The sequence below is a fragment of the Rhinoderma darwinii genome, chromosome 4, assembly GCF_050947455.1.
Source record: "Rhinoderma darwinii isolate aRhiDar2 chromosome 4, aRhiDar2.hap1, whole genome shotgun sequence".
Lineage (NCBI taxonomy): Eukaryota > Metazoa > Chordata > Amphibia > Anura > Rhinodermatidae > Rhinoderma > Rhinoderma darwinii.
Genome location: NC_134690.1, coordinates 405,428,267 through 405,448,068, shown reverse-complemented (window position 1 = coordinate 405,448,068; position 19,802 = coordinate 405,428,267). Strand labels below are relative to the sequence as shown.

Below are 19,802 nucleotides of genomic sequence, written 5' to 3'. Positions count from 1 at the left end.
ATCTACCACATTATCTGTACTCAGAGAGTTATCACCTTGTAATCTGTGGTGTTACATAGGACTGCAGGTAACATCCACTACATTATCTGTGCTCAGAGAGTTATCACTGTTATCTGTGGTGTTACATAGGACTGTAGGTAACATCTACTACATTATCTGTACTCAGAGAGTTATCAGTGTGTTATCTGTAGTGTTACATAGGACTGCAGGTAACACTACTACATTATCTGTCCTCAGAGAGTTATCACTGTGTTATCTGTGGTGTTACATAGGACTGCAGGTAACACTACTACATTATCTGTACTCAGAGAGTTATCACTGTGTTATCTGTGGTGTTACATAGGACTGCAGGTAACACTACTACATTATCTGTACTCAGAGAGTTATCACTGTGTTATCTGTGGTGTTACATAGGACTGCAGGTGACATCTACTACATTATCTGTACTCAGAGAGTTATCACTGTGTTATCTGTGGTGTTACATAGGACTGCAGGTAACACTACATTATCTGTACTCAGAGAGTTATCACTGTGTTGTCTGTGGTGTTACATAGGACTGCAGGTAACACTACATTATCTGTAATCAGAGAGCTATCACTGTGTTATCTGTGGTGTTACATAGGACTGCAGGTAACACTACATTATCTGTACTCAGAGAGTTATCACTGTGTTATCTGTGGTGTTACATAGGACTGCAGGTAACATCTACTACATTATCTGTACTCAGGCAGTTATCACTGTGTTGTCTGTGGTGTTACATAGGACTGCAGGTAACAATACTACATTATCTGTAATCAGGGAGTTATCACTGTGTTATCTGTGGTGTTACATAGGACTGCAGGTAACATCTACTACATTATCTGTAATCAGAGAGTTATCACTGTGTTATCTGTGGTGTTACATAGGACTGCAGGTGACATCTACTACATTATCTGTAATCAGAGAGTTATCACTGTGTTATCTGTGGTGTTACATAGGACTGCAGGTAACATCTACTACATTATCTGTAATCAGAGAGTTATCACTGTGTTATCTGTGGTCTTACATAGGACTGCAGGTGACATCTACTACATTATCTGTAATCAGAGAGTTATCACTGTGTTATCTGTGGTGTTACATAGGACTGCAGGTAACATCTACTATATTATCTGTACTCAGAGACTTATCACTGTGTTATCTGTGGTGTTACATAGGACTGCAGGTCACATCTACTACATTATCTGAACTCAGAGAGTTATCACTGTGTTATCTGTGGTGTTACATAGGACTGCAGGTAAGATCTACTACATTATCTGTACTCAGAGAGTTATCACTGTGTTATCTGTGGTGTTACATAGGACTGCAGGTAACATTTACTACATTATCTGTAATCAGGGAGTTATCACTGTTATCTGTGGTGTTACATAGGACTGCAGGTAACATCTACTACATTATCTGTAATCAGAGAGTTATCACTGTGTTATCTGTGGTGTTACATAGGACTGCAGGTAACACTACTACATTATCTGTACTCGAGATTTATCACTGTGTTATCTGTGGTATTACATAGGACTGCAGGTAACATCCCCTAAATTATCTGTACTCAGAGAGTTATCACTGTGTCATCTGTGGTGTTACATAGGACTGCAGGTAACATCTACTACATTATCTGTACTCGAGATTTATCACTGTGTTATCTGTGGTATTACATAGGACTGCAGGTAACATCCCCTACATTATCTGTACTCAGAGAGTTATCACTGTGTTATATGTGGTGTTACATAGGACTGCAGGTAACATCTACATTATCTGTAATCAGAGAGTTATCACTGTGTGATCTGTGGTGTTACATAGGACTGCAGGTAACACTACTACATTATCTGTAATCAGAGAGTTAGCACTGTGTTATCTGTGGTGTTACATAGGACTGCAGGAAACATCTACTACATTATCTGTAATCAGAGAGATATCACTGTGTTATATGTGGTGTTACATAGGACTGCAGGTAACATCTACTACATTATCTGTAATTAGAGAGTTATGACTGTGTTATCTGTGGTGTTACATAGGACTGCAGGTAACACTACTACATTATCTGTACCCAGAGAGTTATCACTGTGTTATCTGTGGTGTTACATAGGACTACAGGTAACACTACTACATTATCTGTACTCAGAGAGTTATCACTGTGTTATCTGTGGTGTTACATAGGACTGCAGGTAACATCTACCACATTATCTGTACTCAGAGAGTTATCACTGTGTTATCTGTGGTGTTACATAGGACTGCAGGTGACATCTACTACATTATCTGTACTCAGAGAGTTATCACCTTGTTATCTGTGGTGTTACATAGGACTGCAGGTAACATCTACTGCATTATCTGTACTCAGAGAGTTATCACTGTGTTATCTGTGGTGTTACATAGGACTGCAGGTAACATCTACTACATTATCTGTACTCAGGGAGTTATCACTGTGTTGTCTGTGGTGTTACATAGGACTGCAGGTAACAATACTACATTATCTGTAATCAGGGAGTTATCACTGTGTTATCTGTGGTGTTACATAGGACTGCAGGTAACATCTACTACATTATCTGTAATCAGAGAGTTATCATTGTGTTATCTGTGGTGTTACATAGGACTGCAGGTAACATCTACTACATTATCTGTACTCAGGGAGTTATCACTGTGTTGTCTGTGGTGTTACATAGGACTGCAGGTAACATCTACTACATTATCTGTAATCAGAGAGTTATCACTGTGTTATCTGTGGTGTTACATAGGACTGCAGGTGACATCTACTACATTATCTGTAATCAGAGAGTTATCACTGTGTTATCTGTGGTGTTACATAGGACTGCAGGTAACATCTACTACATTATCTGTAATCAGAGAGTTATCACTGTGTTATCTGTGGTGTTACATAGGACTGCAGGTGACATCTACTACATTATCTGTAATCAGAGAGTTATCACTGTGTTATCTGTGGTGTTACATAGGACTGCAGGTAACATCTACTACATTATCTGTAATCAGAGAGTTATCACTGTGTTATCTGTGGTGTTACATAGGACTGCAGGTAACATCTACTACATTATCTGTACTCAGAGAGTTATCACTGTGTTATCTGTGGTGTTACATAGGACTGCAGGTAACATCTACTACATTATCTGTACTCAGAGAGTTATCACTGTGTTATCTGTGGTGTTACATAGGACTGCAGGTAACACTACTACATTATCTGTACTCAGAGAGTTATCACTGTGTTATCTGTGGTGTTACATAGGACTGCAGGTAACACTACTACATTATCTGTACTCAGAGAGTTATCACTGTGTTATCTGTGGTGTTACATAGGACTGCAGGTAACACTACTACATTATCTGTACTCAGAGAGTTATCAATGTGTTGTCTGTGGTGTTACGTAGGACTGCAGGTGACACCACTACATTATCTGTACAGTATATATTTATATATGTGGGTGGCTCCAGACATTTGAGTCGCCCCCTGTATGTCCTGTCTCTGCAGATTTCTGATTTGTTACCTTGCCAGATTCCATCAAGGTCTATGATCTGGGAGAGCGCGTTCTTCCTACATCCCGGCATTTCCTCTCCGCCATTTGGGAAGAAGTCCAGGTGACCGACCTGCTGACTCATTCCTAAACCTGGAAGACACGACTTCTATCTATCAGTCTCTCAGGAGGACGGGTGAAGGCGTCTCATGCAGAGGATGGGAGTTATACCCTCAGGTGTAGCACCTCCTGGAATATACGCACCTATATTAGGGATCATCGGGGCACCATCTGTGTGAATGGCATCAACAAACGAGGCGTCTGAGGGGTCCAGCCTCACCTCAATGGGGGTTCCCTGGAAGTATGGTTCAGCGGGATCCAGTCCTGTGTGTGCAAATAGAGACAGTCAGATTACAGGTCACATGAGAGAGGAGAGCGTCAGAGATGTGGGATTACAGGTCACATGAGAGAGGAGAGCGTCAGAGATATGGGATTACAGGTCACATGAGAGAGGAGAGCGTCAGAGATGTGGGATTACAGGTCACATGAGAGAAGAGAGCGTCAGAGATGTGGGATTACAGGTCACATGAGAGAAGAGAGCGTCAGAGATGTGGGATTACAGGTCACATGAGAGAAGAGAGCGTCAGAGATGTGGGATTACAGGTCACATGAGAGAAGAGAGTGTCAGAGATATGGGATTACAGGTCACATGAGAGAAGAGAGCGTAAGAGATGTGGGATTACAGGTCACATGAGAGAGGAGAGCGTCAGAGATGTGGGATTTCAGGTCACATGAGAGAAGAGTGTCAGAGATGTGGGATTACAGGTCACATGAGAGAAGAGAGCGTCAGAGATGTGGGATTACAGGTCACATGAGAGAAGAGAGCGTCAGAGATGTGGGATTACAGGTCACATGAGAGAAGAGAGCGTCAGAGATGTGGGATTACAGGTCACATGAGAGAAGAGAGCGTCAGAGATGTGGGATTACAGGTAACATGAGAGAAGAGAGCGTCAGAGATGTGGGATTACAGGTCACATGAGAGAAGAGAGCGTCAGAGATGTGGGATTACAGGTCACATGAGAGAAGAGAGCGTCAGAGATGTGGGATTACAGGTCACATGAGAGAAGAGAGCGTCAGAGATGTGGGATTACAGGTCACATGAGAGAAGAGAGCGTCAGAGATGTGGGATTACAGGTCACATGAGAGAAGAGAGTGTCAGAGATATGGGATTACAGGTCACATGAGAGAAGAGAGCGTCAGAGATGTGGGATTACAGGTTACATGAGAGAAGAGAGCGTCAGAGATATGGGATTACAGGTCACATGAGAGAAGAGAGCGTCAGAGATGTGGGATTACAGGTCACATGAGAGAAGAGAGCGTCAGAGATGTGGGATTACAGGTCACTATTAGAGGAGATGAAGGGATTCTGGACAGTCCGGGATGCAGGTGTAGATGTCAGAATAAGGCCTCATTTACACGAACGTAATATACGCGCGTGCGACGCGCGTGCTTTGCACGCATGTCGTACGCACCTATATTAGTCAATGGGGCAGTTTAGACGATGCGTGAATTGCGCTCAGCGCGTGTGCGCAGAAAAAAACTCACGACATGTTCTATAATCGTGCGTTTTTCGCGCACTCACGCACCCATTGAAGTCAATGGGTGCGTGAAAACCACGCATGCCGCACGGAAGCACTTCCGTGCGAACTGCGTGATTCGCGCAAGAGCTGTCAAACTCCTGAATGTAAACAGAAAAGCACCACGTGCTTTTCTGTTTACAAACATCCAAACGGAGTGTCAAATTCGAGATGAGCGCCCCGAACTTCACCGGGTTCGGCCAAACTCGTTTTGACCGAAACCGGTAAAAAATGTTCGGGTACGCGACGTCAGGAGACAGTCACTGCCCACGGTGCTGAAAGCGTTAAACTGGTTCAGCACCATGGACAGTGACTTCCGCTCCGAAAATCCATGAACCTGTAAAAAAAAAAAGACGTTCTGACTTACCGATAACTCCGGTCCGACCTCCCGGGATGACAGTTAAGTCCAAGTGACAGCTGCAGCCAATCACAGGCCAAGCACAGGCTGCAGCCAATCACAGGCTGCAGCGGTCTCATGGACTGCGGCGTCATCCTGGGAGGTGGGGCCGGATGACAAGAGAGGGACGCGTCACCAAGGCAACGGCCGGGAGCCCGGACTGGGGGAAGCAGGAAGTTCTTGGTAAGTATGAACGTCTTTTTTTATTCACAGGTTGGTGTATATTGTGTTCGGCATTCACTGTCGAGGGTGCTGAAAGAGTTACTGCCGATCAGTTAGCTCTTTCAGCACCTTGGACAGTGACGGGCGTCGACTAGCCTCATCTCTATGATGGCGGCTGCGCGAAAATCACGCAGCCGCGCATCATACACGGATGACACACGCAGCTGTCAAGTGCCTTTTGCGCGCGGAAAACGCAGCGTTTTTTGCGCGCGCAAAACGCACACGCTCGTGTAAATGAGGCCTAAAGCAATGATCCAATCAGCTTGTTACAATGTATCAGTGCAGGTAACAGCCATCAGCCTGGAGTCCAGGACAGGGCAGGGATTTGTGCTGCTGCTGTGTTTACCTGGACTGATACATTGTAACAAACCTTTAACAGGAATAGATTTGCACAGGTTTCAGTCTCTGTATGTAAATAATGGTTATTTCCATTCACTGTCTGCAAGCATAGATCTTGTAAATATTGTCAAACACAAGGTCTATTAGAAAGTTTTCCTTATACATGGAATAGGAGTGGTTATCTTTCAGCGTGTCCCGGCCCTTTATTTCACCCCGGATGACGGGAACTTTTTAGACTTTTTTGTAAGTCACTGAAGATACATTTTTTTATCCTCATTTTAAACCCACCAGTTATTCTGCCAATTCCGCGCCTCCTCTTCCCGACCTCTCCGGCCGCGTGAGCCCCCAGACTGTGGCCGATGACGTGGACATTCGCTGGAGAGTAGCCGAAGTTACTCTGAAAAACATGAAAATAATTATTAATGAGCAATAATCCCGATATTACAGCCCCAGCGACTGCTCCGGGGAGTGCAGGGGAACGTTCCGGAGATACCACGTGATTTATGGGGAGGGACCGACCGTGGACAATCTATGCACGATCTATGTCCAGGAATAGGAAAACATGGCTGCTTTCATTCAAAAACAGCGCCACACCTGTCCAAAGGTTGTGTGCGGTATTGCAGCTTAGCCACATGCACTTTAATACCAGACACCCCCCCCCCCCATGGACAGGAGTGGCTCTGTTCTGGAAGACAACAGTGATGTTATTCTGAGCCTGGATGACCCCGTTAAGTGTCTCCCTTTTAGGGTCCCTTCACCTAACACTAACCCCTTAATGGCCAGGCCTTTTTGGGCATTAATGAGCACACACTATGTTCAGTTTTTTCACTGTCGCATTTCTACGGGTATGTTCACACGGCATATTTTGGGGTAAATGGGACTTCATTGATTAACTTTTATTCATTTTTTGGGGGGGTGTAAAACGTTGTTTTTTGCGTTTTTCTTTTTCACGCCCCCAGCAGTTTAATGAATGTGTTAACTTCATTGTTCGAGTCGTTGCGATCACAGCGATACTTTATATGTGTCGATTTGTTTTTGTTTTTTCCACTTTTTCTAAATCAATCCACGTTTTATGGAAAAAAAAAGTGGTTTTATTTTTACTGTGATCTTTTTTTATTCATAAACTTTATTTAACTGTTTTCATTTTTTGATTCTTTTTTTTTTTTTTGCCCGCTAGGAACTTCACAACGCCGTCTTCTGATCACAGATATAATGCCTTGGTATACGGAGTATGGTGTAAGCCTGACCGCAGCTTCTAAGGGGTTAAACTGCCGGAATCGCACTACTCTTCAGTTACGGTAGTTGTGGCATTTAATTCACAGCCCTCCAATCCCCCATCTTTTGGCCCCATAACAATGGCACAGTCTCTACCTCTGCCAGTCATTGTTCTCCACCATGAACCACCTACCGAGAGAACATCGATGAAATAGGCGACTTCTGCCCCCACCACTCGGATGTTATTGGCTGCCTGAGTGAACAGAGTCCGCGAGCCGCCGCTCCAGTCGATGCTGAAACAGTTCACGTCCTCCACCTGTAACATGGCCTGGAAGCAGCAGAGAAGAGACGTGTGAGAGCGCCGCAGCGACCCGACTACATGCGTGCAGCGAGAGCAGGACACGCACCTTACACATGTTCGTCAGCCAGCCCTCCTCCCCTTTATCAATGAAGCCATGGATGATGAACCGCGTCTTTCTGCTCGTCCTGAAGTTCGAGGCTGAGATGGTCGAGGGGTTGATGGCGTTCACCTCCTGCAAATGATAACGGATAATTCAGGTGACAGCGACCAATGAGCAGCCAGAGGCAACATCGATGAGGACGGGGGTGAGGACAAGTGTGAGGACGGGGGTGAGGACGGGACGGGGGCGAGGACAAGGGTGAGGATGGGGGCGAGGACAAGGGTGGGGACAAGTGTGAGGACGGGGGTGAGGACGGGACGGGGGCGAGGACAAGGGTGAGGACGGGGGCGAGGACAAGGGTGCTGACGAGGACAAGTGTGAGGATAGTGCGGGGGCGAGGACAAGTGTGAGGATGGTTGTGAGGATGGGTGTGAGGACAGGATCGAGAACGGGTGTGAGGACGGGTGCGAAGACAAGTGTGAGGACGGGGATGTCAGTAGTCGCCACTTTTATAATGTGATGACGGGTGTGAGGACAAGTGTGAGGACAGGTGTGAGGACGGGAGCGAGGACGGGGATATCAGTAGTCGCCACTTATATAATGTGATGATGGGTGTGAGGACAAGTGTGAAGACGGGGGTGAGGACAGGTGTGAGGACGGGTATGATGACGGGGGCGAGGACGGGTATGATGACGGGTATGATGACGGGGGTGTCAGTAGTCGCCACTTGTATAATGTGATAGGAGCGGCGCCGTGAATAAACCCTCGTAACCAACTAATATCCCGTTTCTTTCTAGCTCGGGATGTGCAGCGGGAGGTTCCGCTGCCGTCACAGTTTACACTTCATGTAGATTCCTCCACTTTACTTTCCTGGAAGTTGTTGGGGTTTGATTTTGTGTAGAGCAAGAACCGAACATTGATCTTCTCTGGAGACCACGGCAGCTTATAGATCGGCCGCTCGAGGGTCCCGGACCAAGGAACATTGTCTGTGAAACACCCGATCCTGGAGTAACAGACCTCCCCGCCTGCAGGGGGACACAAGAGGCAGACTATTACACCACTCACCTCTGCAGAACATCACTGTGCCCTCTACCTCCTGACAGATACATAGTGATATATCCTGCAGATTATTACACCACTGACCTCTCTACAGATCTGCAGAACATTGCTCCTCCACCTCCTGACAGATACATAGTGATATATCCTGCAAATTATTACACCACTGACCTCTCTACAGATCTGCAGAACATTGCTCCTCCACCTCCTGACAGATACATAGTGATATATCCTGCAGATTATTACACCACTGACCTCCTCTACAGATCTGCAGAACATCGCTCCTCTACCTCCTGACAGATACATAGTGATATATCCTGCAGATTATTACACCACTGACCTCTCTACAGATCTGCAGAACATTGCTCCTCCACCTCCTGACAGATACATAGTGATATATCCTGCAGATTATTACACCACTGACCTCTACAGATCTGCAGAACATCGCTCCTCTACCTCCTGACAGATACATAGTGATATATCCTGCAGATTATTACACCACTGACCTCTCTACAGATCTGCAGAACATTGCTCCTCTACTTCCTGACAGATACATAGTGATATATCCTGCAGATTATTACACCACTGTCCTCTCTAGATCTGCAGAACATTGCTCCTCTACCTCCTGACAGATACATAGTGATATATCCTGCAGATTATTACACCACTGTCCACTCTACAGATCTGCAGAACATTGCTCCTCTACCTCCTGACAGATACATAGTGATATATCCTGCAGATTATTACACCACTGACCTCTCTAGAGATCTGCAGAACATTGCTCCTCCACCTCCTGACAGATACATAGTGATATATCCTGCAGACTATTACACCACTGACCTCTCTACAGATCTGCAGAACATTGCTCCTCTACCTCCTGACAGATACATAGTGATATATCCTGCAGATTATTACACCACTGACCTCTCTAGAGATCTGCAGAACATCGCTCCTCTACCTCCTGACAGATACATAGTGATATATCCTGCAGATTATTACACCACTGACCCCTCTACAGATCTGCAGAACATTGCTCCTCCACCTCCTGACAGATACATAGTGATATATCCTGCAGATTATTACACCACTGACCCCTCTACAGATCTGCAGAACATTGCTCCTCTACCTCCTGACAGATACATAGTGATATATCCTGCAGATTATTACACCACTGACCTCTCTACAGTTCTGCAGAACATCGCTCCTCCACTGCCTGACAGATACATAGTGATATATCCTGCAGATTATTACACCACTGACCTCTCTACAGATCTGCAGAACATTGCTCCTCTACCTCCTGACAGATACATAGTGATATATCCTGCAGACTATTACACCACTGACCTCTCTACAGATCTGCAGAACATTGCTCCTCTACCTCCTGACAGATACATAGTGATATATCCTGCAGACTATTACACCACTGACCTCTCTACAGATCTGCAGAACATTGCTCCTCTACCTCCTGACAGATACATAGTGATATATCCTGCAGATTATTACACCACTGACCTCTCTACAGATCTGCAGAACATTGCTCCTCTACCTCCTGACAGATACATAGTGATATATCCTGCAGACTATTACACCACTGACCTCTCTACAGATCTGCAGAACATTGCTCCTCTACCTCCTGACAGATACATAGTGATATATTCTGCAGATTACACCACTGACCTCTCTACAGATCTGCAGAACATTGCTCCTCTACCTCCTGACAGATACATAGTGATATATCCTGCAGATTATTACACCACTGACCTCTACAGATCTGCAGAACATTGCTCCTCCACCTCCTGACAGATACATAGTGATATATCCTGCAGATTATTACACCACTGACCTCTCTACAGATCTGCAGAACATTGCTCCTCTACCTCCTGACAGATACATAGTGATATATCCTGCAGATTATTACACCACTGTCCACTCTACAGATCTGCAGAACATTGCTCCTCCACCTCCTGACAGATACATAGTGATATATCCTGCAGATTATTACACCACTGACCTCTCTACAGATCTGCAGAACATCGCTCCTCTACCTCCTGACAGATACATAGTGATATATCCTGCAGATTATTACACCACTGACCTCTCTACAGATCTGCAGAACATTGCTCCTCTACCTCCTGACAGATACATAGTGATATATCCTGCAGATTATTACACAACTGACCTCTCTACAGATCTGCAGAACATTGCTCCTCTACCTCCTGACAGATACATAGTGATATATCCTGCAGATTATTACACCACTGTCCTCTCTAGATCTGCAGAACATTGCTCCTCTACCTCCTGACAGATACATAGTGATATATCCTGCAGATTATTACACCACTCTACAGATCTGCAGAACATTGCTCCTCTACCTCCTAACAGATACATAGTGATATATCCTGCAGATTATTACACCACTGACCTCTAGAGATCTGCAGAACATTGCTCCTCTACTTCCTGACAGATACATAGTGATATATCCTTCAGATTATTACACCACTGTCCACTCTACAAATCTGCAGAACATCGCTCCTCTACCTCCTGACAGATACATAGTGATATATCCTGCAGATTATTACACCACTGACCCCTCTACAGATCTGCAGAACATTGCTCCTCCACCTCCTGACAGATAAATAGTGATATATCCTGCAGATTATTACACCACTGACCCCTCTACAGATCTGCAGAACATTGCTCCTCTACCTCCTGACAGATACATAGTGATATATTCTGCAGATTACACCACTGACCTCTCTACAGATCTGCAGAACATTGCTCCTCTACCTCCTGACAGATACATAGTGATATATCCTGCAGATTATTACACCACTGTCCACTCTACAGATCTGCAGAACATTGCTCCTCCACCTCCTGACAGATACATAGTGATATATCCTGCAGATTATTACACCACTGACCTCTCTACAGATCTGCAGAACATCGCTCCTCTACCTCCTGACAGATACATAGTGATATATCCTGCAGATTATTACACCACTGTCCTCTCTACAGATCTGCAGAACATTGCTCCTCTACCTCCTGACAGATACATAGTGATATATCCTGCAGATTATTACACCACTGTCCACTCTACAGATCTGCAGAACATTGCTCCTCCACCTCCTGACAGATACATAGTGATATATCCTGCAGATTATTACACCACTGACCTCTCTACAGATCTGCAGAACATTGCTCCTCTACCTCCTGACAGATACATAGTGATATATCCTGCAGATTATTACACCACTGACCTCTCTACAGATCTGCAGAACATCGCTCCTCCACCTCCTGACAGATGCATAGTGATATATCCTGCAGATTATTACACCACTGACCTCTCTACAGATCTGCAGAACATTGCTCCTCCACCTCCTGACAGATACATAGTGATATATCCTGCAGATTATTACACCACTGTCATCTCTACAGATCTGCAGAACATCTCTCCTCTACCTCCTGACATATACATAGTGATATATCCTGCAGATTATTACACCACTGACCTCTCTACAGATCTGCAGAACATCGCTCCTCCACCTCCTGACAGATGCATAGTGATATATCCTGCAGATTATTACACCACTGACCTCTCTACAGATCTGCAGAACATTGCTCCTCTACCTCCTGACAGATACATAGTGATATATCCTGCAGATTATTACACCACTGACCTCCTCTACAGATCTGCAGAACATTGCTCCTCCACCTCATGACAGATACATAGTGATATATCCTGCAGATTATTACACCACTGACCTCTCTACAGATCTGCAGAACATTGCTCCTCTACCTCCTGACAGATACATAGTGATATATCCTGCAGATTATTACACCACTGACCTCCTCTACAGATCTGCAGAACATTGCTCCTCTACCTCCTGACAGATACATAGTGATATATCCTGCAGAGTATTACACCACTGACCTCTCTACAGATCTGCAGAACATCGCTCCTCCAACTCCTGACAGATACATAGTGATATATCCTTCAGATTATTACACCACTGACCTCTCTACAGATCTGCAGAACATTGCTCCTCTACCTCCTGACAGATACATAGTGATATATGCTGCAGATTATTACACCACTGACCTCTCTAGAGATCTGCAGAACATTGCTCCTCTACCTCCTGACAGATACATAGTGATATATCCTGCAGACTATTACACCACTGACCTCTCTACAGATCTGCAGAACATTGCTCCTCTACCTCCTGACAGATACATAGTGATATATCCTGCAGATTATTACACCACTGACCTCTCTACAGATCTGCAGAACATTGCTCCTCTACCTCCTGACAGATACATAGTGATATATCCTGCAGATTATTACACCACTGACCTCTCTACAGATCTGCAGAACATTGCTCCTCTACCTCCTGACAGATACATAGTGATATATCCTGCAGATTATTACACCACTGACCTCTCTAGAGATCTGCAGAACATCGCTCCTCTACCTCCTGACAGATACATAGTGATATATCCTGCAGATTATTACACCACTGACCCCTCTACAGATCTGCAGAACATTGCTCCTCTACCTCCTGACATATACATAGTGATATATCCTGCAGATTATTACACCACTGACCTCTCTACAGATCTGCAGAACATCGCTCCTCTACCTCCTGACAGATACACAGTGATATATCCTGCAGATTATTACACCACTGACCTCTCTACAGATCTGCAGAACATCGCTCCTCTACCTCCTGACATATACATAGTGATATATCCTGCAGATTATTACACCACTGACCTCTCTACAGATCTGCAGAACATTGCTCCTCCACCTCCTGACAGATACATAGTGCTATATCCTGCAGATTATTACACTACTGACCTCTCTACAGATCTGCAGAACATCGCTCCTCTACCTCCTGACAGATACATAGTGATTTATCCTGCAGATTATTACACCACTGACCACTCTACAGATCTGCAGAACATTGCTCCTCTACCTCCTGACAGATACATAGTGATATATCCTGCAGATTATTACACCACTGACCTCTCTACAGATCTGCAGAACATTGCTCCTCTACCTCCTGACAGATACAGTGATATATCCTGCAGACTATTACACCACTGACCTCTCTACAGATCTGCAGAACATCGCTCCTCTACCTCCTGACAGATACATAGTGATTTATCCTGCAGATTATTACACCACTGACCACTCTACAGATCTGCAGAACATTGCTCCTCTACCTCCTGACAGATACATAGTGATATATCCTGCAGATTATTACACCACTGACCTCTCTACAGATCTGCAGAACATTGCTCCTCTACCTCCTGACAGATACATAGTGATATATTCTGCAGATTATTACACCACTGACCTCTCTACAGATCTGCAGAACATCGCTCCTCTACCTCCTGACAGATACACAGTGATATATCCTGCAGATTATTACACCACTGACCTCTCTACAGATCTGCAGAACATTGCTCCTCTACCTCCTGACAGATACATAGTGATATATCCTGCAGATTATTACACCACTGACCTCTCTACAGATCTGCAGAACATTGCTCCTCTACCTCCTGACAGATACATAGTGATATATGCTGCAGATTATTACACCACTGACCTCTCTACAGATCTGCAGAACATTGCTCCTCCACCTCCTGACAGATACATAGTGCTATATCCTGCAGATTATTACACTACTGACCTCTCTACAGATCTGCAGAACATTGCTCCTCTACCTCCTGACAGATACAGTGATATATCCTGCAGACTATTACACCACTGACCTCTCTACAGATCTGCAGAACATTGCTCCTCCACCTCCTGACAGATACATAGTGATATATCCTGCAGATTATTACACCACTGACCCCTCTAGAGATCTGCAGAGCATTGCTCCTCTACCTCCTGACAGATACATAGTGATATATCCTGCAGATTATTACACCACTGACCTCTCTACAGATCTGCAGAACATTGCTCCTCTACCTCCTGACAGATACATAGTGCTATATCCTGCAGATTATTACACCACTGACCTCTCTACAGATCTGCAGAACATCGCTCCTCTACCTCCTGACAGATACATAGTGATATATCCTGCAGACTATTATACCACTGACCTCTCTACAGATCTGCAGAACATTGCTCCTCTTCCTCCTGACAGATACATAGTGATATATCCTGCAGACTATTACACCACTGACCTCTCTACAGATCTGCAGAACATTGCTCCTCTACCTCCTGACAGATACATAGTGATATATCCTGCAGATTATTACACCACTGACCTCTCTACAGATCTGCAGAACATTGCTCCTCTACCTCCTGACAGATACAGTGATATATCCTGCAGATTATTACACCACTGACCTCTCTACAGATCTGCAGAACATTGCTCCTCTACCTCCTGACAGATACAGTGATATATCCTGCAGATTATTACACCACTGACCTCTCTACAGATCTGCAGAACATTGCTCCTCTACCTCCTGACAGATACATAGTGATATATCCTGCAGACTATTACACCACTGACCTCTCTACAGATCTGCAGAACATTGCTCCTCTACCTCCTGACAGATACATAGTGATATATCCTGCAGATTATTACACCACTGTCCTCTCTACAGATCTGCAGAACATTGCTCCTCTACCTCCTGATACATAGTGATATATCCTGCAGATTATTACACCACTGACCTCTCTACAGATCTGCAGAACATTGCTCCTCTACCTCCTGACAGATACATAGTGATATATCCTGCAGATTATTACACCACTGACCTCTCTACAGATCTGCAGAACATCGCTCCTCTACCTCCTGACAGATACATAGTGATATATCCTGCAGATTATTACACCACTGACCTCTCTACAGATCTGCAGAACATTGCTCCTCTACCTCCTGACAGATACATAGTGATATATCCTGCAGATTATTACACCACTGACCTCTCTACAGATCTGCAGAACATTGCTCCTCCACCTCCTGACAGATACATAGTGATATATCCTGCAGATTATTACACCACTGTCCTCTCTACAGATCTGCAGAACATTGCTCCTCCACCTCCTGACAGATACATAGTGATATATCCTGCAGATTATTACACCACTGACCTCTCTACAGATCTGCAGAACATTGCTCCTCCACCTCCTGACAGATACATAGTGATATATCCTGCAGATTATTACACCACTGACCTCTCTACAGATCTGCAGAACATTGCTCCTCCACCTCCTGACAGATACATAGTGATATATCCTGCAGATTATTACACCACTGTCCTCTCTACAGATCTGCAGAACATTGCTCTTCTACCTCCTGACAGATACATAGTGATATATCCTGCAGACTATTACACCACTGACCTCTCTACAGATCTGCAGAACATTGCTCCTCTACCTCCTGACAGATACATAGTGATATATCCTGCAGATTATTACACCACTCACCTCTCTACAGATCTGCAGAACATCGCTCCTCCAACTCCTGACAGATACATAGTGATATATCCTTCAGATTATTACACCACTGACCTCTCTAGTGATCTGCAGAACATTGCTCCTCTACCTCCTGATACATAGTGATATATCCTGCAGATTATTACACCCCTTACCTGTCTAGCGATGTGCAGAACATTGCTCCTCTACCTCCTGATACACAGTGATTTTTTTTTCTGCAGATTATCACACCACTGACCTCTCTTGGGATCTGCAGAACATCATATAAAATACATAGATACATCAGTGGTTTCTTACCTTTCACAGCTCCCACCAGAAAGACGATCGGCAGTAAAACGGCAATCATCTGTGAATTAAGATATATACATTTTACAGAGGTGTCAGTGGGGGGCGCTGCTGAGCCGGTTTTCGTGAGTGGTGTTTTATTGTACAATATATTATATCTAATCATTCATGTGCGACATTTCATGACCGGGCGCAAAGTATTGGTGAAGATGAAAGGAGTTTCGTCTTTATGTCAATAAATCGTAATCACGTATAATAAAAACTTCTCCAACTTTCTTATAGACTTTGACTTCCTCACAATTTCAAGATTATGCTTGCTGTCAGTGAACGGGGCCATTATTGTTTAGGCCTCGTTCACATCGGCGTCGGGTTCCGTTTGGGGTTTCCGTTCATCCATTCCGTCAGAGGAACAGATAAACTGAAACCACAGCTTCCGTGCATTGGCATTGATTTAATGGTAACGCTTCCGTTGCAAATGGTTTCCGTTTGTTTCCGTTTTATAAGGTTTCTGATTTTTCAGCGGAAACAAAAGTGCCGTTGACTGCGCTATTGTTTCCACTAAAAAATGGCAACCTTACAAAACGGAAACCATTTGCAACGGAAGCGTTACCATTAAATCAATGCCAATGCACGGAAGCTGTGGTTTCCGTTTGGCTTTTCGTTCATCTGTTCCTCTGACGGAATGGATGAACAGAACAGAAGGACGGATGTAAACGAGGCCTAGGGGCTTGTTCACATCAGCGTTCGCTTTCCGTTCCGGGGTTCCGTCGGAGGTTTCCGTCGGGTGAACCCCGCAGCGGAAAGTGAATGAAACCACGGCTTCTGTTTCCGTCACCAGTGATATTAATGGTGACGGAAACATTGCTAATGGTTTCCGTTCGTCACCATTCCGGCAGGTTTCCGTTTTAAAGAGAATGAAAATGCGTAAAGACCTAATACTCCTCACAGCTGAGGGTTTGTTACAATCGTATCCTCTGTGAGATAAACAGCCTGGACTACAGACTGAAACATTTTACCTGTGCTAACACATGGTAACAAAAAAAAATCAGGACAGGAGAGAGATGTGTGCTGCTGCTGCTGCTGTGTTTAGCTTGCAAAGCATTGTTCAGACTGGACACACTATAACAAAACCTCAGCTGTGAGCAGAACTAGGTCAGAACATGATTTCAGCCTCTAGATAAAAACTAGAACACTTTCTATTACTGACAGCATGCAGAGATCTTGGAAATGTTGAAGAATTGATACAAGGTGGGGGCATGAATTTATTAAGCCTGATGTTTTATCCGCCAGTCTTAATGCGAGCAGCGCTGGAGTAAAATGTGCCCCATTTATTAAGAGGCTCCTGTGCGCCAGAAAGTCACATCTGCTTCAGCTACGAGATGGAGTAGATTTGCGCGATAATTGACACCAGTTTCTGGGTTAAATTGTAGTAAATTCATCAGGCCTGTGCGGCACCACCCACTAACGCTAAGCCCCTCCCACCTTTTTAAGTGGCGTGCGGCACAGGTGCTCAATAGTTTGCACCATGGTGGCTCTATGGTTAGCAGCACGGGGGCTCAGTGGTTAGCAGAATGGGGGCTCAGTGGTTAGCAGCACGGGGGCTCAGTGGTTAGTATCAGAGGTGCTCAGTGGTTAGCAGCACGGAGGCTCAGTGGTTAGCACCACGGGGGCTCAGTGGTTAGCAGCACAGGGGCTCAGTGGTTAGCAGCATTGGGGCTCAGTGGTTAGTATCAGAGGTGCTCAGTGGTTAGCAGCCCGGGGGCTCAGTGGTTAGCAGCACGGGGGCTCAGTGGTTAGCAGCACAGGGGCTCAGTGGTTAGCAGCACAAGGGCTCAGTGCTTAGCAGCACGGTGACTCAGTGGTTAGCAGCACAGGGGCTCAGTGGTTAGCAGCACGGTGGCTCAGTGGTTAGTAGAACAGGGGCTCAGTGGTTAGCAGCACGGGGGCTCAGTGGTTAGCAGCACGGGGGCTCAGTGGTTAGCAGCACGGGGGCTCAGTGGTTAGCAGCCCGGGGGCTCAGTGGTTAGCAGCACGGGGGCTCAGTGGTTAGCAGCACGGGGGCTCAGTGGTTGGCAGCACGGGGGCTCAGTAGTTAGCAGCACGGTGGCTCAGTGGTTAGCAGCACGGTGGCTCAGTGGTTAGCAGCACGATGGCTCAGTGGTTGGCAGCACAGGGGTTCAGTGGTTAGTATCAGAGGTGCTCAGTGGTTAGCAGCACGGGGGCTCAGTGGTTAGCAGCACGGGGGCTCAGTGGTTAGCAGCACGGGGGCTCAGTGGTTAGCAGCACGGGGGCTCAGTGGTTGGCAGCACGGGGGCTCAGTGGTTAGCAGCCCGGGGGCTCAGTGGTTAGCAGCACGGGGGCTCAGTGGTTAGCAGCACGGGGGCTCAGTGGTTGGCAGCACGGGGGCTCAGTAGTTAGCAGCACGGTGGCTCAGTGGTTAGCAGCACGGTGGCTCAGTGGTTAGCAGCACGATGGCTCAGTGGTTGGCAGCACAGGGGCTCAGTGGTTAGCAGCACGGTGACTCAGTAGTTAGCTGCACGGTGACTAAGTGGTTAGTTGCATGGTGACTCTGTGGTTAGCCGCACGGGGGCTCAGTGTTTAGCAGCACGGTGACTCAGTGTTTAGCTGCACGGTGACTCAGTGGTTAGCTGCACGGTGACTCAGTGGTTAGCTGCACGGTGACTCAGTGGTTAGCTGCACGGTGACTCAGTGGTTAGCTGCACGGTGACTCAGTGGTTAGCTGCACGGTGACTCAGTGGTTAGCCGCACGGGGGCTCAGTGTTTAGCAGCACGGTGACTCAGTGTTTAGCTGCACGGTGACTCAGTGGTTAGCTGCATGGTGACTCAGTGGTTAGCTGCACGGTGACTCAGTGTTTAGCTGCACGGTGACTCAGTGGTTAGCTGCACGGTGACTCAGTGGTTATCTGCACGGTGACTCTGTGGTTAGCCGCACGGAGGCTCAGTGGTTAGCAGCACGGTGACTCAGTGGTTAGCTGCACGGTGACTGAGTGATTAGCTGCACGGTGACTCAGTGGTTAGCTGCTCGGTGACTCAGTGGTTAGCTGCTCGGTGACTCAGTGTTTAGCTGCATGGTGACTCAGTGGTTAGCTGCACGGTGACTCAGTGGTTAGCAGCACGGGGGCTCAGTGTTTAGCTGTCTGTGAAATGAACCCAGTGTCTGAGATACGGAAATTAGTTTGTGAGTTCCTATTAGGGACAGGGACTGATGTGAGTGAAAGCAAGCTCTGTGCAGCTCTGTGGAAGATGTTGGTGCTATATAATCAACAGGAAATTAATAAAT

The 19,802-nt window shown here is 45.8% G+C and overlaps 2 protein-coding genes across 2 annotated transcripts in view; one reads left to right on the top strand and one right to left on the bottom strand.

Moving 5' to 3' along the window:
* The window catches only part of LOC142760337 (pancreatic triacylglycerol lipase-like), a 37,296-nt gene extending 20,734 nt beyond the window's left edge, over positions 1–16,562 (bottom strand). The window contains exons 1-7 of the mRNA XM_075863496.1: positions 16,514–16,562; positions 8,566–8,729; positions 7,711–7,833; positions 7,497–7,631; positions 6,377–6,485; positions 3,758–3,877; positions 3,527–3,646 (exon numbers count right to left, since the gene is read on the bottom strand). Of these exons, the coding sequence (XP_075719611.1) occupies positions 3,527–3,646; positions 3,758–3,877; positions 6,377–6,485; positions 7,497–7,631; positions 7,711–7,833; positions 8,566–8,729; positions 16,514–16,562 (820 nt within the window). The remainder of the gene's footprint in view (positions 1–3,526; positions 3,647–3,757; positions 3,878–6,376; positions 6,486–7,496; positions 7,632–7,710; positions 7,834–8,565; positions 8,730–16,513) is intronic.
* DNAH8 (dynein axonemal heavy chain 8) overlaps positions 1–19,802 on the top strand; it is a 329,590-nt gene that overhangs the window by 156,512 nt on the left and 153,276 nt on the right. The window lies entirely within an intron of this gene.